The sequence below is a fragment of the Vicugna pacos genome, chromosome 9 (assembly GCF_048564905.1).
Source record: "Vicugna pacos chromosome 9, VicPac4, whole genome shotgun sequence".
NCBI lineage: Eukaryota > Metazoa > Chordata > Mammalia > Artiodactyla > Camelidae > Vicugna > Vicugna pacos.
Genome location: NC_132995.1, coordinates 301,241 through 320,821, shown reverse-complemented (window position 1 = coordinate 320,821; position 19,581 = coordinate 301,241). Strand labels below are relative to the sequence as shown.

General features: G+C 50.5%; 2 protein-coding genes across 8 annotated transcripts; one reads left to right on the top strand and one right to left on the bottom strand.

Annotated features, from left to right (window-relative positions):
- Nucleotides 1–268: 268 nt before the first annotated feature.
- On the top strand, nucleotides 269–19,293 carry ZNF274 (zinc finger protein 274). 7 transcript variants are annotated; one of them, XM_072966430.1, is made up of 8 exons: nucleotides 270–343; nucleotides 758–833; nucleotides 1,600–1,726; nucleotides 2,460–2,555; nucleotides 15,234–15,716; nucleotides 16,295–16,386; nucleotides 17,409–17,535; nucleotides 17,956–19,293. In XM_072966430.1, the coding sequence occupies exons 2-8, from the start codon at nucleotides 801–803 to the stop codon at nucleotides 18,861–18,863; spliced, it is 1,866 nt and encodes a 621-aa protein (XP_072822531.1). In that variant the 5' UTR covers nucleotides 270–343; nucleotides 758–800; the 3' UTR covers nucleotides 18,864–19,293. The 7 variants fall into 7 exon arrangements, with proteins under 7 accessions (XP_072822533.1, XP_072822531.1, XP_006218748.2 ...); XM_006218686.4 differs by lacking the exon at nucleotides 270–343 and adding an exon at nucleotides 350–584; XM_072966431.1 differs by lacking the exon at nucleotides 270–343 and adding an exon at nucleotides 369–492.
- Nucleotides 4,101–12,931, bottom strand: LOC140698322 (uncharacterized). The gene is made up of 7 exons (XM_072968314.1): nucleotides 12,910–12,931; nucleotides 12,171–12,503; nucleotides 11,952–12,055; nucleotides 10,909–11,088; nucleotides 10,384–10,436; nucleotides 9,441–9,566; nucleotides 4,101–6,465 (listed from the first exon to the last, which is right to left on the bottom strand). Exons 1-5 carry the CDS (start codon nucleotides 12,929–12,931, stop codon nucleotides 10,419–10,421), a joined length of 657 nt encoding a protein of 218 aa, XP_072824415.1. The 3' UTR covers nucleotides 4,101–6,465; nucleotides 9,441–9,566; nucleotides 10,384–10,418.
- Nucleotides 19,294–19,581: the final 288 nt, after the last annotated feature.

Sequence of the window (19,581 nt, the reverse complement as noted above, 5' to 3'; positions counted from 1 at the left end):
CCCGCCCCTCCCGCCCCTCCCCCACTTCCGGTCTGCCCCATGCGTGGCCGCCTTCCTGGCGAGGCATGGCTCCCTCCCGGTCTGCGACGTCGCCCACACACATGCTGGGGCCCCGCAGCCTGACGGCCCCGGACCGAGGCCTCCACCTGCCCAGCCGGACCGCCGAGGGCTCCCTTCCGCCGCCCGGGCTTCGCCTGCACCCCCGCGCTGGCCGGCCAAGATGGCCGCCGCCCGCGAGGTCGGGCGCGGCGCGGCGCGGGGGTGTCTGGGAGTTGTAGTTCGGGCCGGCGCGCTGACGCACTTCGCTGCGGGCCGACGGGCGCCATTGTACGCCGCGCGCGGGGTGAGTGTGGCGCGAAATCCGCGCCCGTCGGGGGCTGTGTTCCAGGGCCGGTAGCCGGGCGCTCCCGGCCGCGGCCCCTACCCTGTCAAGCGCAGGAGCCCAGAGCCAGCCTTGCCTGCCGTCCTTCCGTCCAGCGGCCGGAAGGGGCAGTAGGATTCGGGGACTCGGGGCCCAGAGGACGCGGGGAGGGCCGACCTTCTCCGGGCGCGTGCAGGGCGGGGAGGTGGCCGCTTTCCTCTGGGTAAGGAGGGTGGGACACTGGCCCTCTGGGTGTGTTCGAGAGCAGGTGGAGAAACCCCTTCAGGGCATCTTCCGAGGTGGAGGGACTGACCTGTCATTTCCAGTTGACGAGGGCGGGTGGGGCCTCCGCGTAGCCCTCACGCCCCTCCCACCTCCCTTATTCGACCTCCTCAGGACTCTGCCCACTGCCCCGAGACACGTCGAGGAAGAGGAAGGTATGGCCTCCGGGCTTCCGACGGCCTGGTTTCCTGTGAGTAGAGGCTTTGTGAGTTTCTGAGTCTACCCCTGAGTCTGGGAGCAGGGGGAGCCGGGTGGTGGTGGTGGGACACGTTCTCCTCTGAGATGTCCCTGGGCCCCGCAGCATCTCGGGGAAGGGAGGGGAGGGGAGGAGGGCTGCCTGGGAAGGAGAGACCCTAGAGGGTGGAGAAACAGCAAGTTGCTTAGCTTTTCAAGGGGACGGTTAGAATATAGGTCAAATTAACGGGGATTCTAACTTATCCTTTAAACAGGGGTGTTGGGGGGAGGAAGTCATTGACTGGTCTAAGCAGCGTCAGGCTTAGATTTCAACAGCGACTTTGGCATTCAAGCTTAGTCACTGGGCAATATGAGAGAGAAGGATGGCTCCTTGACAGGTGGAGTAGAAGTCGAATGGGCAGCTGCCGGGGCAGGGCGGGGCTGCATGCTGGGAGGTGATGATTCAAACCTTGCAGTTCCTTAGCAGGAGGTACACATACTGATACCAGTGTTGAAATTCCCAGGTTAAAAAGAAATGGAGAGGTTTTCAGAGAATGAAGAACCTTATTCTCTGAAATGGCCTCATGGGTTGTCCTCCTTGCTGTGACTGAATAGGGTCAAGCTTGGGTTTGCTCAGGTCCTGACAGACGCAGGAATTCATGAGACACCTGGAATGCTCAGCTCATCTTGTTGACTGTTCCTGCACATGCTCAGTCAGCCTCCCCCTCCTGTCAGCATGGGTGACAACAGGCCCTGGCTGAACAGGCACCTGTGGGTTTTAGGAACCAGTGATCTTTGAAGATGTGACCCTGGGTTTTAACCCGGAGGAGTGGGAAATGCTGGACCTCGAACAGAAGTCCCTGTACAGGGAGGTCATGCTGGAGAACTACAGGAACCTGGTCTCAGTGGGTAAGGATGGTTTCTGTGTCAATAAAGATCTGCGCTTTGCAGCACGAATGTGGTGCCTCTGAAGTGTGTGTCTGCTTGGGCTCAGCCTGCAGGGATCCGAGTTCAAGTGTCAAGGCCCTGAAGCCTGAGGGAGAGGGCTTTACCTTGTACCCACAGGAAAAGGGCAGCTTCACGTGGAACTTCTGAAGTTTTACCTAGTTCCTCCCAGGGAGGTGGGTCTGTCAAGGATATTTTCAGCTGCTGGAGTGGATGTTTACTGTTTTTGTAACAAGAATTTCAAAGAACGTGGTGTCAGTGTCTCACAGCTCAGGACTCATCAGAGACCCTGATCCCTTCCATCTCTCTGTGGTTAATGTGAAGTTTCCCATTCTTAGGTTGGTAGATGCATGACTGTGATGCCAAGCACCATGTCCATGTTCCAGGCATAAGGAAAGAAGGGGAGGGGGCAGCCCTAGATAGTTCTCTTTTTACAGCTGTCACATTTACTGAGAAAGAAAAAGGCCTGAGGTCCCCAGCTGACAAACTTACCTTTGTGTCTTGCTGACCAGAACCGGGGCCCACTGCCTCTTTTACTGGCAAGGGAGTCCAGGAAAGCAAGCAGCTGGCAAAGGGGATGGGTGAGGTTATCAGCAAGGCCCTGGACCAGAAGTCCTGCCTAGCTGGGGAGACCACAGGGACAGCGCTGCTACAGCGGACACAGACCCCCAAGCCCTGTCTCTTTTCCCTTGGGCAGAACATCAGCTTTCCAAGCCAGATGTGGTATCTCAGTTAGAGGAGGAGGAAGAGCTCTGGTCGGTGGAGAGAGGAATTCCTCAAGACACCTCTTCAGGTGAGATCCAGGCACATGGGAGTCCTGGCAGGGAACGGGCTGACTGGTTAGTCAGGAAATAGTGTCTTAGAAAAGGAGGGGGATGGGAAAGCCCCTGGTGGGGTGATGTGGTGGCAGCTGTGGACTCTGAATCAGGGCTGTACGCTTGGTTGAACGCGAACCTGTTGCTGGTGCCAGACTGGCAGAAGGGGCTCCCTCACCCTGCTACACTCATTGTCTACTGCCCTTCTCTCACAGAATCACCAGTAAGTGGTGTGTTGCTGACCAGATTTTGTAAATATGTTCACACTCGTAGGTATATGTTTATGATATGGGTGTGTTACCAGACTCAGAGTCAGGTCTGCTTTGTTTATTTTAACAAACGTAGCTTAGTCCACATTTGATGTTTTCCTCTTGATGGACATTCAAGTTGCGAAAAAAAAAACTTCCTCGCATCCATTGTTTTGCACATTCAGGATGGTTTTTTGTCGGTAGGATTTCTAGACATTGAACTTGGAATCAACCAAGTTTAAGTGATAAAAAAATCTGGTAGCAAGGAACTGCTGTCTGAAATCCTGTAAAATACATCTAGCTGCGCAAGAACAACAGCTCATTTCCTCTGCGTAAGACACCAGTGACTTTCAGCCCTCTTTTTAGGGTTTGCATATCTGATGGGAAAAGATATTTTCAGTTTAGTTCCCTCTTGAAGTTACATGTACTTTCTTAAGTTTACTGTTCATTTGTATTTTTTCCTTGTGAGTTTTTGTTTTTCTCGCCTTTTTTTTCTTTCTGTGTGTAGGGATTCTGTATACTATATATTATGGATCTTGATACTGCAAATACCAGACCAACATACATCTTCTATCTTTAGTCTCCATTAAGATGTTTTATGATTTCAGGTGTTTTTCCTTTCAAATCTGTCTCCATTCCTATTCTAGGTTTAATGTCATACATAGGCAGAGTGCCCAGATACTTTCTTGTATTCTGATATTCTTTCGAATGTGTTTTCGGTTTAGTTGTTCCATTTAACTGGACTTTCCTCATGTGTAAGGTGTGGGGCCCAAGTTTTTTCCATACCTTTTTCTGTTCTGATTATTGGAAATGCCATTTTCTCATGGACTTAACTCCTGTAGTCAGCATCGTGTGCAGGCCTTCTTGGCCCCTTAAGCTCCTTTGGTTTGTCTCTGACTAAACACCACACTGCTGTGCTTACTGTGGTTTTATAACAAACTTGGGTAAATGGTAGTTCCTCTCATATTAAAAAAAAAAAAAGACACACCTATTTAGTTCTCAACCAGTTGAGAACACTTACCATCAGCTTGTCAGGGTTTATGGAGAAAATTCTGTTAGAATGTGTATTACATTAAATTGGACTTAGAAATTCCTTGACGCAGCAGAACTGGTCTCAGGTGTACAAAGGGGTCTGCTCACCTCAGTGCCCTTCAGGACTTCTAGGTGCTGTGGGGCATTCACTGTAGGTGCAGTTAACCGGCTCAGCTTAATCCGCTCTTGCAGTCTTGCATAGCTGTTGCAGAGGGCTCTGTCATACTGCTAAATTCCCTTATTATTTGTAACAGTTCTGTTAGATTCTCATTAATTTTCTCAGTACAAAGTCATTTAATTGGCAAGTGTAAAGGGGGAGGCAGTTATACTATTATGTTACTTCTTTTGCACAGTCATGTAATTACACTCATCATAGCTGGTACTTCCAAAACCCTGAGCTGAGTGTGAAGATTCGAGTGTCTTTGAAACTTAAATGGGAAAGTTTCGGGGTTTTGACAGGCATGCTGGAATCTGCTGATTCAAGTCAGCTTTGACCGGATAGACATAGTCGTCTCACCCTTTCTAATAACGAGAGTTAGTAGTAGCCGCAGTTTACCCCTTCCCGAGCCCTCCAAGGTGATCGTGGGAATTTTCTCATTTGAAAAGTTAACAGTGACGTAATCCTAGAAGTGCCCTTGTAATATGTTGCTGGCGTCTGTCAACTTACTTTTTAGGATTTCTCCGTCAGTATTCATAAATTAGGTGGGGGGGGCTGGTGGGCTTTTTCTTCCTGTGATCTTTGGACCCTTTGATATCAGAGTGTGCTGACTTGGTAAAGAAAACTGGGTGTCCACCCTTCCTTTGTTCTCTGTGCTCTAATGCAAATGACTGGAACCACCTGCTTTTGCAGCCTTCAGCTGTGAAAGCTACACCTGGCCCCACCTTCGATGATGACCTGTGCATCACAGCATAGAGTCTCCATGACTCTTTGGCCCCTTTTTCTGGACTCCCATGTTTCAGCTTGATGGCTTAACTTGAGTATTTTCCTTTCTGGAATTTAAGTCCTGTGTCCTGTGTGGACAGACTTTACAGCCATGCACTTCTGGGTGATCTAGTAGTTTCCTAAATCTTGCTCGTGGGGGGCCGTGGGTGCCTGTGGTTCTGCATGTGTCAGGAGAGTTAGCGTGACAGGTGACAGGAGATTCAAGGGGGGTGCCCAAGAGACCACGTGCAGGTGGCTCATGAGGCCTGCAGGCCGGCCTGAGGTGAAGGCACCTAACACGTCTCTGCCGTGTCACAAAGAATACTTCAAGCGTTGTTTCCCTCCACTGCCTCCCCTTCTCTTAACTCAGATATTTGTATAAAAAGGGGGGAAAATACGCACTTTGGTAGTAAGCCGAACACCTAACACAACCCCTGCCTTGTAGACCCCGTAGTCCGGGAGGTGACAGCTTCCACGGACAAGCTACACAGATGAGCCCGTGTAAACGAGATAAACAGTGGTGAGTTCTGAGAAGAGAAGACGTGGTGTAAAGCAGGGGCAGCGGGGATGCAGTGTCGAGGAGGTGGTTAGGGGACACTGGGTGCGAGCTAAGCCGACTCCTGAAGAAAAGTCTGCAGACATGTAAGGGTGGTGGTGAGAACTTCAGTGCAGAAACACCGCTTGGGGTGATGCAAGAAGGGAGCCAGAGCAGGCTCGGCACATTCAGGGCAAGGAGTCCCCCCCAGGCGGGCAGGAGGCTCAGTCTGGTGGAGCACACAGGGCCTCTCTGTGAGGGAAGTTCGACTTCATCGAGCAGGTGTGTGGTGTGCTTTTCACAGCGCACTAGCTGTGAAGGTGGACAGGCTAGGGGGAAGCAGGTGGGGCCTGGGGAGGAGGTGGCAACACCTGGTCTGAGGGCAGTAGCGTTGCTGCCCAGCTTCTCCCCATTCGTAGGTAGGTTCCGTGAGGCTAGCTGAGTAATTGACACAAGGGCGCAAAGGAAAGGAGTCTGCCAAGAACTGCCCAGAGGTGAAGACTTCCAGGGATGTCCCGTGACTGTTCTTTGTAATGTATTTACTATATACATTCTTTTTTTATGTCCCAGTAACTCATTCTTCAAGTACAATAAAGAAGAGATACTACTACTTCTGAATTTCTGGCATTAGTCAGTGACATGGGAAGTCTGGTAAAGGCATAGACTTTTGAAGGGTGCAAACAGGTTTTCTTTGTTTTTTATCTTTATGTGGAAATAATTTTAAGCAGTTACACGAACAGTACAAAGAACTATCTAGGAGCTTTCACTTAGATTCTTGACTGATTCTGCTAATGAAGTAGGAATGAGGGGAGTTAGAAACACCCGAGAGGTCCATGCAGCCAGCTGAACGCACCTGTCCGACATAAATCACGGGGACCACAGGTGTTTGGAATGGCTGCGTTACTCTTAGATAAAACAGCTATCTCTGCTGTGGTCTTTTTCTCCGGCATGCGTATAGCTGAGCCCCTACTTAGTGCAGAGAACTGGGACTGAAAGAAAGTTAGGCCTCTGGTGCAGCTCAGCTGGCAGGTGTCTCCAGCTTTCCATGACAGCAAAAATGGCACGTAGGCATTGGTTGAAATAGAAGGGAAACTGGGCAAATGCTTAAGAAATGGTATTCATCTTCAAGCAGGCACTAATTTGAAAAGATGCTGTGAAGATAAGAAATGTGGAGAAATATTTGCTGGCATTCAAATCTTCAGCCTTCTCAGTTTTCTTTAAAGAAAGCATTGCCATGTGTGGTTGGGGTGGAAAGCTCAAGACATAATCTAGATGTAATCGTTAGGACAGCAATGGAGTGAAGACACTATTTTGAAGGTCATGATTATAGAAAAGCCTGAAGGACACTTAACTTTTCTGACTTGTCCAGAATTTAAGCAGGAGATGAGCCCTGCAAATATGAATGTGGCAACTTTCAAATTAGCACAGACAGTAGAAAAAATAACTTGTGCAAGAAGATTGTTTTGTTGGGAGAAAGAGAAGGGAATTCTCAAGATTTCATCCTTTGTGAAGTCTTAGAGGACTGGCACCGGCTGTAAAGCAAACGTGGGGGGGATGTAGGAAATCCGTTGTCTTACACAAAGGGTGACTTTCAAAAACAAGACTGAATAAATATTTAGTGTGAGAAAGCCTGTTTTCAGCTCAGCCTTTTAAGAGAAGGCTCACACAGGAGATGTACATGCGGAGACCCAGAAGAGGTCCTTTTCATGAGTTTTCAACGTGAGAACTCAAACAGGGAAATCCCAGGGATATGGTCATAGCAGGAACGGCTTCTGACCTGATACAGTCCGACTTGAGAGAATTCATACTGGACAAGAAATTCCAGTTGTATTCAATTTGTAAAAGTTACACCAGATAGTTACATCTGAGAACTCTGCAATCACAGGAACATGACTGCTATGGAAGTTTCACGAATAGCTCTTTTCGGCATCACATGTGTCACACTGCAAGATGTCAGAGAATGTAATCAGTGTTAAGAAGGCTTCAGGAGTCACAGAACCCACTGAAGAAGCCATTCAGTAGGAGTCCTCACCGCGTTCAGCATCAGAGGACTCATATGAGAGCTGACTCTCGATGTAATCTATGCGGGCACGTCATTAGCCTCAGCCCTCACCTTACTTGACAGAACATTAGAAAAGCTTCCACTGCAGAGGCCCACACTGAACAGTAAGGATGAACAGATGTCTCAGCCTGTTTCTATACCAGTTAGGTCACAAAGTGGGCAAACTACACAATACTGCTCCATAAGGATGGGCATCCATGGGCATCCATGGGGGTTGTTTCAGGACCCCAACAGATACCAAGATCTGTGAGTGCCCAAGTCCCTCATATGAAGTGGTGTAGTACAGTCAGATGTGAGAGACCAGCTGTACAAACATAGTAGAACAGGTCCTGTTTTTCTGTTGTGGGTTCTGTTTTCTGACCTGGGTATCTGGAACAAATCTCACGAAGCCTGGGTGAGAGCAGGCATCCTCATTTCAGTTTCCCTTCGATGTTCCCAGTTAAGACAGTGAGTGAATTTCTAGCTCAGGAAACTGCTGAGTGAATAAATGGTTGAAAAAATTTCAAGAGACAAGAGGACGTCTTCAAAGAGGAGACTCTGGAGTCTAGCCCAGGCTCTGAGACAAGAGGGTAGACAAGGGATGATAAAGGGAAATCTTGAGATAATGCTGCAAGGAACTTTGAAAGGGTCACAGCCTTGGGGACTGAGTAAAGAGTAGAATCTTGAGTGACTTATCAAACATGTTTTGGCAGGAATCCAATCTATCAGGGTGCAGTCACGTATGGTGCAGTCTTTATTCAGGAATACTTTGTTCTCTGTCACCATCTGTGTATTTGCTCCCTAGGATCCATGTAATCTTATCCCTTGATATGTGGACCACTCTCCCTGGTGTCTGGATATAGTCCCTGGAGTAATTTCAAGGCCTGAAATGCTTTAACTCTTAATTGAATAAGAAGGAAAATAAATGAACTAAGTATTTGATTCAAACATTTGAGGGGGGGAAATAACTTACAAAAATCCTGAGAAAAATGATCAAATAAAAGCAGGAATAAATGAGTCAGAAATGAAGAAGAAAAAAAGAATCCCAGAGCTCATTCTATGGATAGACAGAATACAAAACCAGCTTTGATTAGAGAATAAATAAAATATGTTCCAACTTTCTGTTAAAGGACAGTTTTCGTGGAACAGGAGCTATTCAAAATGACAGAACACAAGGTTTTATGTTAACAGGTTCTTTCTACAAAGTATAATAGCATTGTTCTCCCCAAAGCACAAAATGAGAGAAATACTGAAAAGGAAAAATTATCTGTAGCTCGTTAACAATTAATACTTTGTTTAAACAAAAAGCAAATCCTTTAAAATAGTTAAATAAAAATTGAGCAGCTGCACGAGACTACAAAAGACAGAAATTAACAGCTTTAGTTTATACCAGGACTAACCAATTTAACACAGACGGAGGAAAGACTTTGTTAACAATACTTTTTTGAAATAGAACCTAAGAATAAATTGTTAAGGAATGTGCAGGCTCTTTTAGAAGAAAGTTACGTTCGAGGGCATGGAAGACTTGAGTAAGTAGAAGCAATGACTTCTTTTAAGGGCTTAAAAAGGCTAGAGTATATGGAGCCCCTTAAGTCCTGCAATCATCCCAGCCAGCAGCCTCCAGGGAAGTGCTACTGGAGCAGTGTCACCTATGAATGCAAGTCCCTGACCTGGCTGGTCTGGGAAGAAGCAGGAAGGGGTGTAACCACGTGTCCTCTTACCCCACAGCGGGCTTAGGCTCCCAAGTGAAAGATGGGAACTTTGTAGCAGCACCCATCCTCCCGTGCTGACAGATGGGACACAATTTGAGTGCCACTGACATTTCCTGGAATTTGAATTTTCCTGGTAGATTTAGACAGAAGGCTAAAAGGCCCCAGTGTCTTGTGAACTGTTCACCAAGGCATTTAGAAGCTGTGTTGTCAACAAATACTGCTTGAGCACCTGCCAAGATGCCAGGCACCATTACAGGGGTGAGTCACCACGATGAACAAGGTGGAAAGGCCCCAGGCACTGGCCTGCATTCATTCCAGAGCAGCTGCTAGCATGTGTGGATGATTGAACGTAAACCACCTAACATGAACTTACCAGTCCAGTTCTTCAGTCGCACTGGCCATCTTTCAGATGTTCACTGGTCACCTCCAGCTAATGGCTACTGTGTTGGACAGTGCAGATCTAGAACATTTCCTTCAGAGAAACTTCCACTGGGCACTGCTGTTCTAGGGAAGATGGAGAGAGAATTACTGAACCAGGTACTTGGAGATGCAATCAGTGTTATGAAGAAAAATAAAGCAATGGGGTATCTCTAGGGGAGTGGGGAAACATGGATGGGCAGAAGACAGCTATGAGGTGACGACATCTGAGCTGTGAGCTGGAGGAGGGCAGGGAGGACCAGGTGAAGGAGTTAGGGAATCTGTCAGACAGGCAGGTGGCAAGTACACTAATCTCTGGACGAGACACTTGGGCTGTTGGAGGACACGTAGGATGGTGGCTGTGAGAAGCCCTCTCTGGTGTGAAGGGCATAAAAGAACAGGGTTTGGATCCCAGCTGCTACCTTCCCCAGTGTGTGGCCTTGGGCAAGGGTCCCAGCCTTGCCCACCAGTATGGACTTCTTTTGTGTAAAGGTTGGATGCTGTGGCTTAGTGGGGTGTGGTGATGTGAAAGCCCGGGTCCTGGGGGCCTTTCTGAAATGGTGGCTACCACTACTGATTCAAAGACTTTGGCTGATGGAAAGATGACTGCCAGTGGCTTTGGCAGACCCTCCCCTCGGCCTGGCTTAGGACTTTTGGGTGTGTGTCTCGGCGGTCCAGGGCGGGGGAGAGGGGACACATTTGAAGGCTGCTTAGCAGAGGAGAGGAGTGCGTGATGGGGAAGGGAGGAGACAGGGTGGAGAGCCAGGGCCTCCTGGAAGAGGAGGAAGGACAGGGGAGTGTGCAGCAGGGATGAAGGGAGCCGACCCTGCCCCAGCAAGCTGGTGAAAGGTCACTGTAATTGGTTACTGCTGTACTTGTGGACGGTAGCCCTAGTGTACCTGGTTAGTCCATCAGCGCTCACTAGGAAACAGCACTATGAGGGAGAGTCTACCTGGAAGGGAGGGAGCAAAGACAACATGAGGGAAGAAAACAGCTCCCATCAGCCTTTACTACATGCTGTGGACCCCTGAGCACTTCAGGTGATGAAACTGAGGCCTAGAAGGATTAAGCCCCTCGCCCAAAGGCTCAGTTAATTTGTGTAACAGCGCGTTAGCTGGACAGGAAGTTACAGGTGAGGGGACTAAATGGCCCAAATTTCCTGCCGGGTTATTCAGCTGGTGGGTTGAAAGCTGGCCCTTCAAGCTGCAGCTGATCAATTTTTGCAGCCCCAGGCAGGTGGGTCAGTCAGACCTGCCCCAGTAAGGTGAAGATCCAGTTTCTTGCCACCTGATGAACCTAGCTTTCATTTTTCTCTCAAGTGGGTGAATACTTTTCTGGAACAGACAGCAGTGAGGATTACCTGAGGGGCTCGGGGAGTGGTCCACGAGAGGAGAGAGGACTGAGTTGCTTAGGACGACACTTACCACGGGCTTCCAGGTTTGTGGCCGTGTGGCATAGCACCCAGTAGGTGCTTTATGATAACTGCAGAACCAGTGTCCACCTGAAGGGCTGCTACAGCAGGGAGAGCTGGGTGTGGGATACACTGGGCTTTTAGCGCCCAAAGGATCCACAGAGCTCTGACATCCAAACCCAGACACGCTGTACTGATTAAAACAGTGCATTAACATTTGTTGAGTGAGCATTCAGTGCAAGATTTTGAGAAAGGACCTGGTACCCCCAAGAATAAGAAGAACTAAATATGTGACCAAGATTAAAGAAGTATTTAAAAATAAGTGAGGGTAGTGGGGATAAACTAAAATAAACAGAACCCAACTTTTCTTTTAAGGGATAAAGCACTAAATAAAAATAACTAACCAAAATGTACACAACGGAAATTTCAGAAACTAAAAAGCTATGAAGCAGTATGGAGAATCATTTTTAAGTGTCATGCATGATTGCTCAGAATGGTGCCTATGGCCGAGCAGGGGGTCTCTAAGGAGCCCCCCACATATCCCATATCAGGGTTCTTTCTCAGGCCAGTGCTTCTGGGACTCCGGGAAATTCCTATCCCTGGCTTCCGGAGTTACCCTTGGAGGGAAGTTTCAGTCCTTAAGAGCTGTAATTGAAAGAAAAGTGAACTATGCTTTCAAATCAAGATTGGCGCGGGGAGGTGGGGTAGAGGGGTGCGGGGGAGCAGATAAACCTCCAGAAATCCCAAGCAACAGTAAAGCAATGAAATGCTCAAGGTACTGGCAGATATGAATTGGGACAGGCAAGCCCTCCAGTGACTAATTCAAAAGCTTTTTTGGGAGGGGCTAGGAGGAAGAGGTTGGAAGTGGGAGATCAGATCCCTGTCATGATTTTTATCAAGGAAAAAGTTGTCTTAAACGCAGGAAAGGAGTGACTGGCGGCGGCCGAGTACTGACAACATGGCCCAGGACCCGTTTTTCAACCCTGGAGCGCCCAAGGCCAGGAGCGGGGCAGCCCCACCCGGCGCAGGGCGACTTCTGACCCCGAGCTGACTCACTCCTCGGATCGCGCGCCAGCAACGGGCGACACTCGTGAGGTCCGTGGAGGCCGCCGCCGAGCCGAGGTTTGTCATCAGGAAGCTCGGAGAAGGGAAAACGAGTCCTAAGGAGACAAGGGAAGATAGAGGGGCGAGGAACGAAAGCGCGGGAATCGGGGGTTCGTAGCTCTCGGAGAAAGCGGCCGCGCTCCCCCGCCCCGCGTCGCCCACGGGAAAGACCTGCAGATCGGGAAGGGTTGTGTGGAGGCTCTGGCGCCGCCCCAGGACGCGTCCGCGGCGCGAGGGAGTTAGAGGGGCACAGCGAGTGGACGGAGCCGGAGCAGAGAGTCCCGTTGCTCCCCGAGCGGCCGCCCTCCTGCCAAGGGCCTGAGGCGGACTGAAAGCCGCGACATGGCGGCGCCGGAAGTTCTCGGTGCGGAGGCTCCTGGGAGTTGTAGTGCGCCGAGTCCGTGACGCGCTTCCGCCCGGGCCGGAAGTCGTGGCTGTGGGGAGGGTTGCACGTCTGGCCGCTTCGGGAAAGGGAGAAGACGCCGGGGCCGACCCAGGGGTCCGCTGTGGCCGCGGACTATGCGGAAGCCGGCTCCCTGGGCCCGGCCCCCGGCGCTGAGGAGTGCGCCGGCTGGCAGATGTGGCAGATGCTTGGGAAGCCGCAGAGGCTACGAAAACCCGCTGACTCATACCGCTTCCTGAACTTTTTTTTTTTTTTTTTTTTTTTTTTAATGCAGCCACAGTTGCTCCACGGTGGTGTAACTGGGCAGGGTTGCTCGGGTGCCCCGGTCATAGAAAGCCAAACTGATAAGGAGCGTTTGCAGCAAATTCAGGGTTTATTTCTGGGAGAGAAGTCTCAGATCCACTCCAACTTGGTCTTTGAGTTAAGGGAATTTTAAAGCGGGAAGAACAAAAAGGCTGGGGTTAATCTTCGTTTTGTGACATGTCTTAATTGTGGTTTCTGGTTTACGAGACTTGACCAAGTGGTCCATGGCTGGGGGACTAGTTCTCTCATCTTACTCCAGAGGGACAACCTGAGTTTGCACTTTAACAGTGACACCAATAGTAGTAGTTATGGTCTTCTGACTGGTTGATTGGTGTTCAGATAGCACAAGATTGAGGTCAGAGGGGACAAGAAAGGGAATACAGTTTTGGATACAGAAGTTAGTCATAAACTTGACAGTGGAACTCGGTTTTAGGGGGACTCATTTTCGGTAGTAGTTTCCTGTTCTGCTGCTTTTTACTTCATGTAGCAGGAATGTTCCTACATTGTCATAATTCCCCTAAAACCAATGTACTGATTTTTTAATACTTATATGGGACTCACAGTTTTCTTGATCTGTATTTTAATACTACCCGTGTTTTCCACTTTACTCCATCTTTTACCACATTGCTCAGGAAGTGAGTGTTGTGAAAATAAAGACAACTCAAATGAGGACAAGCAGGAGGCTACACAGAGCCGGGTCTAGCCAGGGGGTCAGCCACCATAGTTGTGTTTGGTGGAGATCAAGGCAGGCTGGAAGTGGGAAGACTCATTGGAGGGTGAGGAGAAGGTTGTGATTGGAGATTCTTGGCTTGGTGTCAAAAGTGGGAAATTTGAAGTCATTAACCATGTCCTGATGCTGGGCCTGTTGCCACAGAGGTTGTGGGTCAGAGTTATATTGTCATCTGTGGTCTGGCCTATCTCTGAATATTCCTTCCTTGGGTAACTTGGAAGTCATCTGTCCTCTTCTCCAGACAGCTCCCCAATCATACGTAGATTAACTTGGTGAATGTTCTGAGTTCATTCTGTAAAGTTCTTTCCAGGCAAAACTGCTTGCCACTTACAAACTCAAACAGCAGGGGTGAAAGTGCAGGTTTGCTCTGGATGTCAGCCACTCCATTTCTGTTTTTATAAATGTAAATCTAACAAAGCAAATCCTAATCTGTGTTATTTACTTAAAAAAAATTTTTTTGAAGTGCTTAAGTCATTTAGAATTAGCATTTCTTCTTGGAGTTGTAGAGAGCTTTCTTGTTTCCTGTTGCTTGTGTGCTCTATTTAGCATTTCAGGGCCGTCCTGGAGTTCTATTCAGCAAATTCTTGCGTCAGGACCCAGAGTCCCCTCCTTTCCCAGACACCCTCGTTCCTGGCCCCACAGAAGTGGGGTCACACTCTGTTCCCCTTATGGCTACAGCATCACCGGTCTTATTGTCTCTTGTTCTTTTTTTTCCCCTGTGGTTTTTTGTTAAACCGAATTATAGTCAGTTTACAATGTTGTGTCAATTTCCAGAGTAGAGCACTATTTTTCAGTTATACGTGAGCATACATATATTCATTGTCACATTCTTTTTCACTGAGAGCTACCACAAGATCTTCTATATATTTCCCTGTGCTATGCAGTATAATCTTGTTTATCTATTCTACATATGCCTCAGAATCTACAAATTTAGAACTCCCAGTCTGTCCCTTCCCACCCCCTTTTTTTTTCCTGTGTTGAGATATAATTTATATGCCATAAAGTTCACCGTTTGAAAGTGCACAACTCAGTGTGTTTTACTATATTCACAAGATTGTGCAACCATCACTATGATCTAATTTCAAAACATTTTCATCATCCCAAAAAGAAAGTCTGTAGCTATTAGCCATCACCCCCCAGCCCCCTCAATTCTCTCATCTCCTAGAAACTGCTCATCTACTTTCTGTCTCTATATTTGTCTATTTTGGGCATTTCATGGAAATAGAATCATATAATACAGCTTTTTGTGTCTGGCTTCTTTCGCTTAACATTGTCAGGGTTCATCTATGCTGTGGTACGTATCAAAACTTCATTGTTTTTTACTGCCAGATACTAATCTGTTGTGTGAGTAGACCATATTTTGTTTATCCATTTATCATTGGATGGACATTTGGATTGTTCTCCCTTTTTGGCAATTACTAATGGTGCTACTGTGAACATTCTTGTACAATTTTTTGTGTTGACAGGTGTTTTCAGTTCTCTTGGGTGTCTACCTAGGAGTAGAATTCTTGGGTCATGATACAACTCTATGCTTAACTTTTTGAGGAGCTTCTAGACTGTTTTGCAGAGCAGTGCAGCATTCTGTATTCTTCCTAACAGTGTGCGAGAGTTCCAGGTTTTTTCACATCTTCACCAACAGTTGTTACCAGTCATCAGTGAGTGGTCACCAAAGCCATCTTGTTGAGGATGAAGTGGTGTCTCACAGTGGTTTTGATTTGCATTTTCTTGGTGGCTAACGATGTTGAGCACCTTTTCACATGCTGTTGGCCATCTTTCTTGCTCTTCTTTTGACTTGCAGAGTGTCCTGAGGCTCACTTGGCCCCTCAGTTCGATCCTTTTCCTGCTGGGAACCCCCTGATGAAGATTGAGGTTGTTGAAGTCCTCACCCTGAACCAGGAGGTAGCTCGTCCCCGGAACGCCCAGATCCGGGCCCTCTATGCCGAAGATGAGGGCCTGAGCCCAGACGTCCTCAGGGAGTCCACTCAACAGGGCAACAAGCACCCAGCTGACCCTGAGGCTGCTCGCCAGAGGTTTCGGGGCTTCCACTTCGAGGAGGTGGCAGGGCCCCGTGAGGCCCTGGCCCAGCTACGGGAGCTGTGCCACCAGTGGCTGCGGCCCGAGGTGCACTCCAAGGAGCAGATGGTGGAGCTGCTGGTGCTGGAGCAGTTCCTGGGCGCGCTGCCCAGGAAGCTCCGGTTGTGGGTGGAGTCGCAGCACCCCGGGGACTGCCAGGAGGCCGTAGCTCTGGTGGAGGATGTGACCTGGATGTCTGAGGAGGAAGGTGGGTGCAGGAGACGGGTGGGGCAGGGTACTCTGTGAGGGCATCCTGGCGGGGGCGAGGGTGCCCACTCCATCTCAGCCTGCGTGTTCACTTCCTGCTGACGTACTGCCACTGTCCCTGGGTCAAGGGCTCTAAGCATGGCCTCATCCATGGGCCCCTCTGTGGAAATGGAAGGTCTGAGGTCCCACCTGAGAGCTACTGAAACTCTTGGGTGGGGTCTGGCACTGCATCCTTGAAGGAGACCACAGCATGTTTCTAATGGAAGCCAGTGGGCAGTGAGCCTCATTTTTGTCCCTCGGGGGTCCCTGCCTCAGCCCCAGCCAATAGAAAACCCAATTTCAGTCGCCCTGGTGTACATATTTCTGGCCAGCTGTCTCATATCAGGCACATGGTGGGGCTGTGGATATGGTGGTGACCGAGACAGACAGGAGTCATGGCCTCAGGAGCCCAGCGAGCGGACAGAACAAGCTGCGAGTGTGGGCTGGCCCCAGGGGTCCCCGACAGACAGTGCTGTCTGTGCTCTGACTGAGGGTGGCCAGCCAACACCTCTGATCCCCTGTGCTGACATCTTCCCCTAGCACTGCCCACCCAGGGCCCCACCGGTTCTCCCCAGACCACAGCTCAGCAGGAGGACGATGTGGCCACTTGGCTGGCAAAGGCACTGCCTGAGGTGAGTGTGGGGTGTCATCCTTTCCTTCTCTGGTCCCAGCGTCCTCTGAGGCCATGGTGTCACTGGAGTCAGAAACTCCAGAGACAGGAGCAGGAGGGGCCCAGTGTTCTCAGACACTTGGGAGGCGGGGCAGCCCTGGGCCAGATGTGCAGAACATGGCTGGATCCCAGTTAGAACAAGAGAGACTTTGTCCTTCAGAAATGCAGACTTGGGTGTTTATGACTGAAACAAACTCAGTAGGACCGAGTACCACGATGTGATGCTGGAGACCTTTGGATGCCTGGGATTTACTTCAAAATAACCCAGAGATGGGGTGTAGACAAAACAGGTCCAGCCCTGTCTTGCTGAGCGTTGAAGCTTAGAGAACAGTTAAGTGATGGTGGGTAGGTAATCTCAGTCAGGGTTTACATCTGGCTCCAGCAGAGGAGTGACTTTATCAGCTTTCATGTAATGAGAGGTCTGGGGCAGGCTTCAGGCATAGCTCGATCCAGGGGCTCCAGCCGCTTCCTTCTCAAGTGGGCTCTGCCCTTCATGGGCAAAGTGCCTCCCAAATCCAGGCAAAGGGCCAGGGGGGAGGCCTCTTCCTCCCAGAGTCCTGGTCAACTCCTTGGAAAGGACTGATTATAGTGCAGTGTGAGTGGCCGCCCCACTCCCAGGCAACCCCTATACCTGTGAGGAGGGACTGTTCTCAGAAGAGGGTATGCCCAGGGTGGGCGTGGCTGGCCTGGGGGGTGGTCTCCCCTGGGAAACTGTCAGAAAAGGTGGAGGCAGTTTGTCTGTGGCACCTGTGAGTCCTTGTGAAGGTCGGGCTCTGCCTCCAGCCTGGGCCCAGACTCTGGTTTCATGAGAACAGACCTGCTGGACCTCTTACGAACCCTAGTCAGTGTTTCCAAACAAGACCCCAAGGCTAGGGCATCCCCAGCCCACAGAGCTCAGGTGGAATGTCCCCGCCAGCCTTTCTTCTGTCCCTGCCGAGATCTCCCTGACCCTCATGCTGACATACAAAGTGTGTGACGTTGCAGGAACCAGTGACCTTCCTGGATGTGGCTGTGGACTTCAGCAGGGAGGAGTGGGGGCTGCTGGACACAACGCAGAGGACCGAGTACCATGATGTGATGCTGGAGACATTTGGACACCTGGTCTCTGTGGGTAAGGCCCCTCCCCCTCCGGGACTGGGCTTCCACGGGGGCTCTGAGTCTGGGGTGCAGCCTCTCTGGGCCCGGCGTGAGGACTGGACGCACCCTCGGGAGTCCCCTGCACTGTCCAGGGCCTGTAGCTAACACTGTGGACCTGGAGGGACGGGCTCTGCACGGACAGAGGCAGTTCAGGAGCGATGCGCTGTCCACCCGGAGGGTTAGAAGAACAGGACTTAGAGCTGAGACCACTCCCAGCGCTCGCCCAGTCCCTCTGTCACCCAGCTCAGGGCGCCTCTGCTGCTTCACTGCTCAGTCTCCCTCCCCGGGCGCAGGACTGCCCTTGGGGCGGAGGAAACAGCTTCTGAGTATTTCAACGGTCAGCCTGCTTTAGGGCTTTCTCTCTGCAGTACCCACACCCTTCGCATTCTTTCAGGGTGGGCGACTACCCTGGAAAGCAAGGAGTTAACTCCAAAACCCAACGTTCCTGAGGAAGAACCAGCCCTCCACCTGAAAGTGGAGGAATTCTCCAGGGAGGACGCCAGGCCCCCCACCTCCACCTCCGAGGATGCTGTGCAGGCTGGGGCCCCAGAGGCCTTGGACATGGCTGCAAAACCTGTGGTGCTCGCTCAGGAAAAAACCCTCTCTTGGAAGCTGCCGCAGGGCGAACGCCCCAAAGCTCAGGCAAGCACAAGTCCCAACATGAGCCCTGTCTTCCTCCAGAAAGCCCTTCCGAGAAAACGCCTGTGTAGGCGCGGTCCCGGGCTCAAGAGGGGGAAGCTTCGTCATCAGGGCAGCTGCGGTGGTGGCCGGGCCAGGAGCCGGGACAGCGGCGGGGGAGGCCTCAGCCCCAGAGCCCAGCAGATCACATTCACCCGAGTCCACAAGGGGAGCCAGGCGTGCCGGTGCAGCGAGTGTGGCAAGACCTTCCGCAACCCCAGGTACTTCTCCGTGCACAAGAAGATCCACACGGGGGAGAAGCCCTATGTGTGCAGGGACTGCGGCAAGGCCTTCGTGCAGAGCTCCTCCCTCACGCAGCACCAGAGGGTGCACACAGGGGAGCGGCCTTTCGAGTGCCACGAGTGCGGGAGGACCTTCAACGACCGCTCAGCCATCTCGCAGCACCTGAGGACACACACTGGAGCCAAGCCCTACCCGTGCCGGGCCTGCGGGAAGGCCTTCCGCCAGAGCTCCCACCTCATCCGGCACCAGAGGACCCACACAGGTGAGCGCCCCTACACCTGTAACAAGTGTGGGAAGGCCTTCACCCAGAGCTCGCACCTGATAGGGCATCAGAAGACACACAGCGGGCTGAGGTGCAGGAGGAAACAGCCCCTCTCTTAGCCCACCGGCCGCTAGGGGAGGAGACGCCACCTGGCAGCCTGTTTCTGCCTTGTCAGGTGAGCTGGGCCTGGTTGGGTTCGAAACTGAACATGAAAAGCGGCCAGTGATGATGTTCTCAAGAGCAGAGGACCACTGGGGGGACTGCCCTGCACTCAAGCCAGTAAGAAAACCAGCAGAAGTTACTGCTGAGGAAGACATCAGTCGGAAAACCAGATCTACTCTTTCGCTCAGTTGATTTGCTGTTCTAATTTGTCTGTTCACTTGGTCGTTCAAAGTGATGTTAGGGAAACCTGAAAATGCTTATCATGTAAGTTTCAAAAGCCAGGTACCAAAAAGTCTGTGCACTGATGACGTATTTGTGGTGAAAGTATGTATAAGGACAAGGGCTAAAAGAGAATGTGGATAAATAAACTATGTTTCTGGAGTAGGATCTGTGTGTGTGTTTTCCACCTATTTAATTAAATATATTTTCACTAATGCCTTGATAATTCAAAAAAGAAATGTTAATGCGAAAAGGACGAGGTTGTCAGGCCAGGTCTCACAGGACCACAGACCCTCTGGCCCAAGATTCCAAGGGAGTCTGGATGAGCGGGTCACTCCACCCCTTAGGGCGTCATTGAGGGAACCGGGGGAGCCGCTGGAGGCCTAGGGGCCACAGGCAAGCTGGAAGCTTCCTGGGAATGCTGGCTGGCCTCACAGCCCCACTTCTGAGGGACTC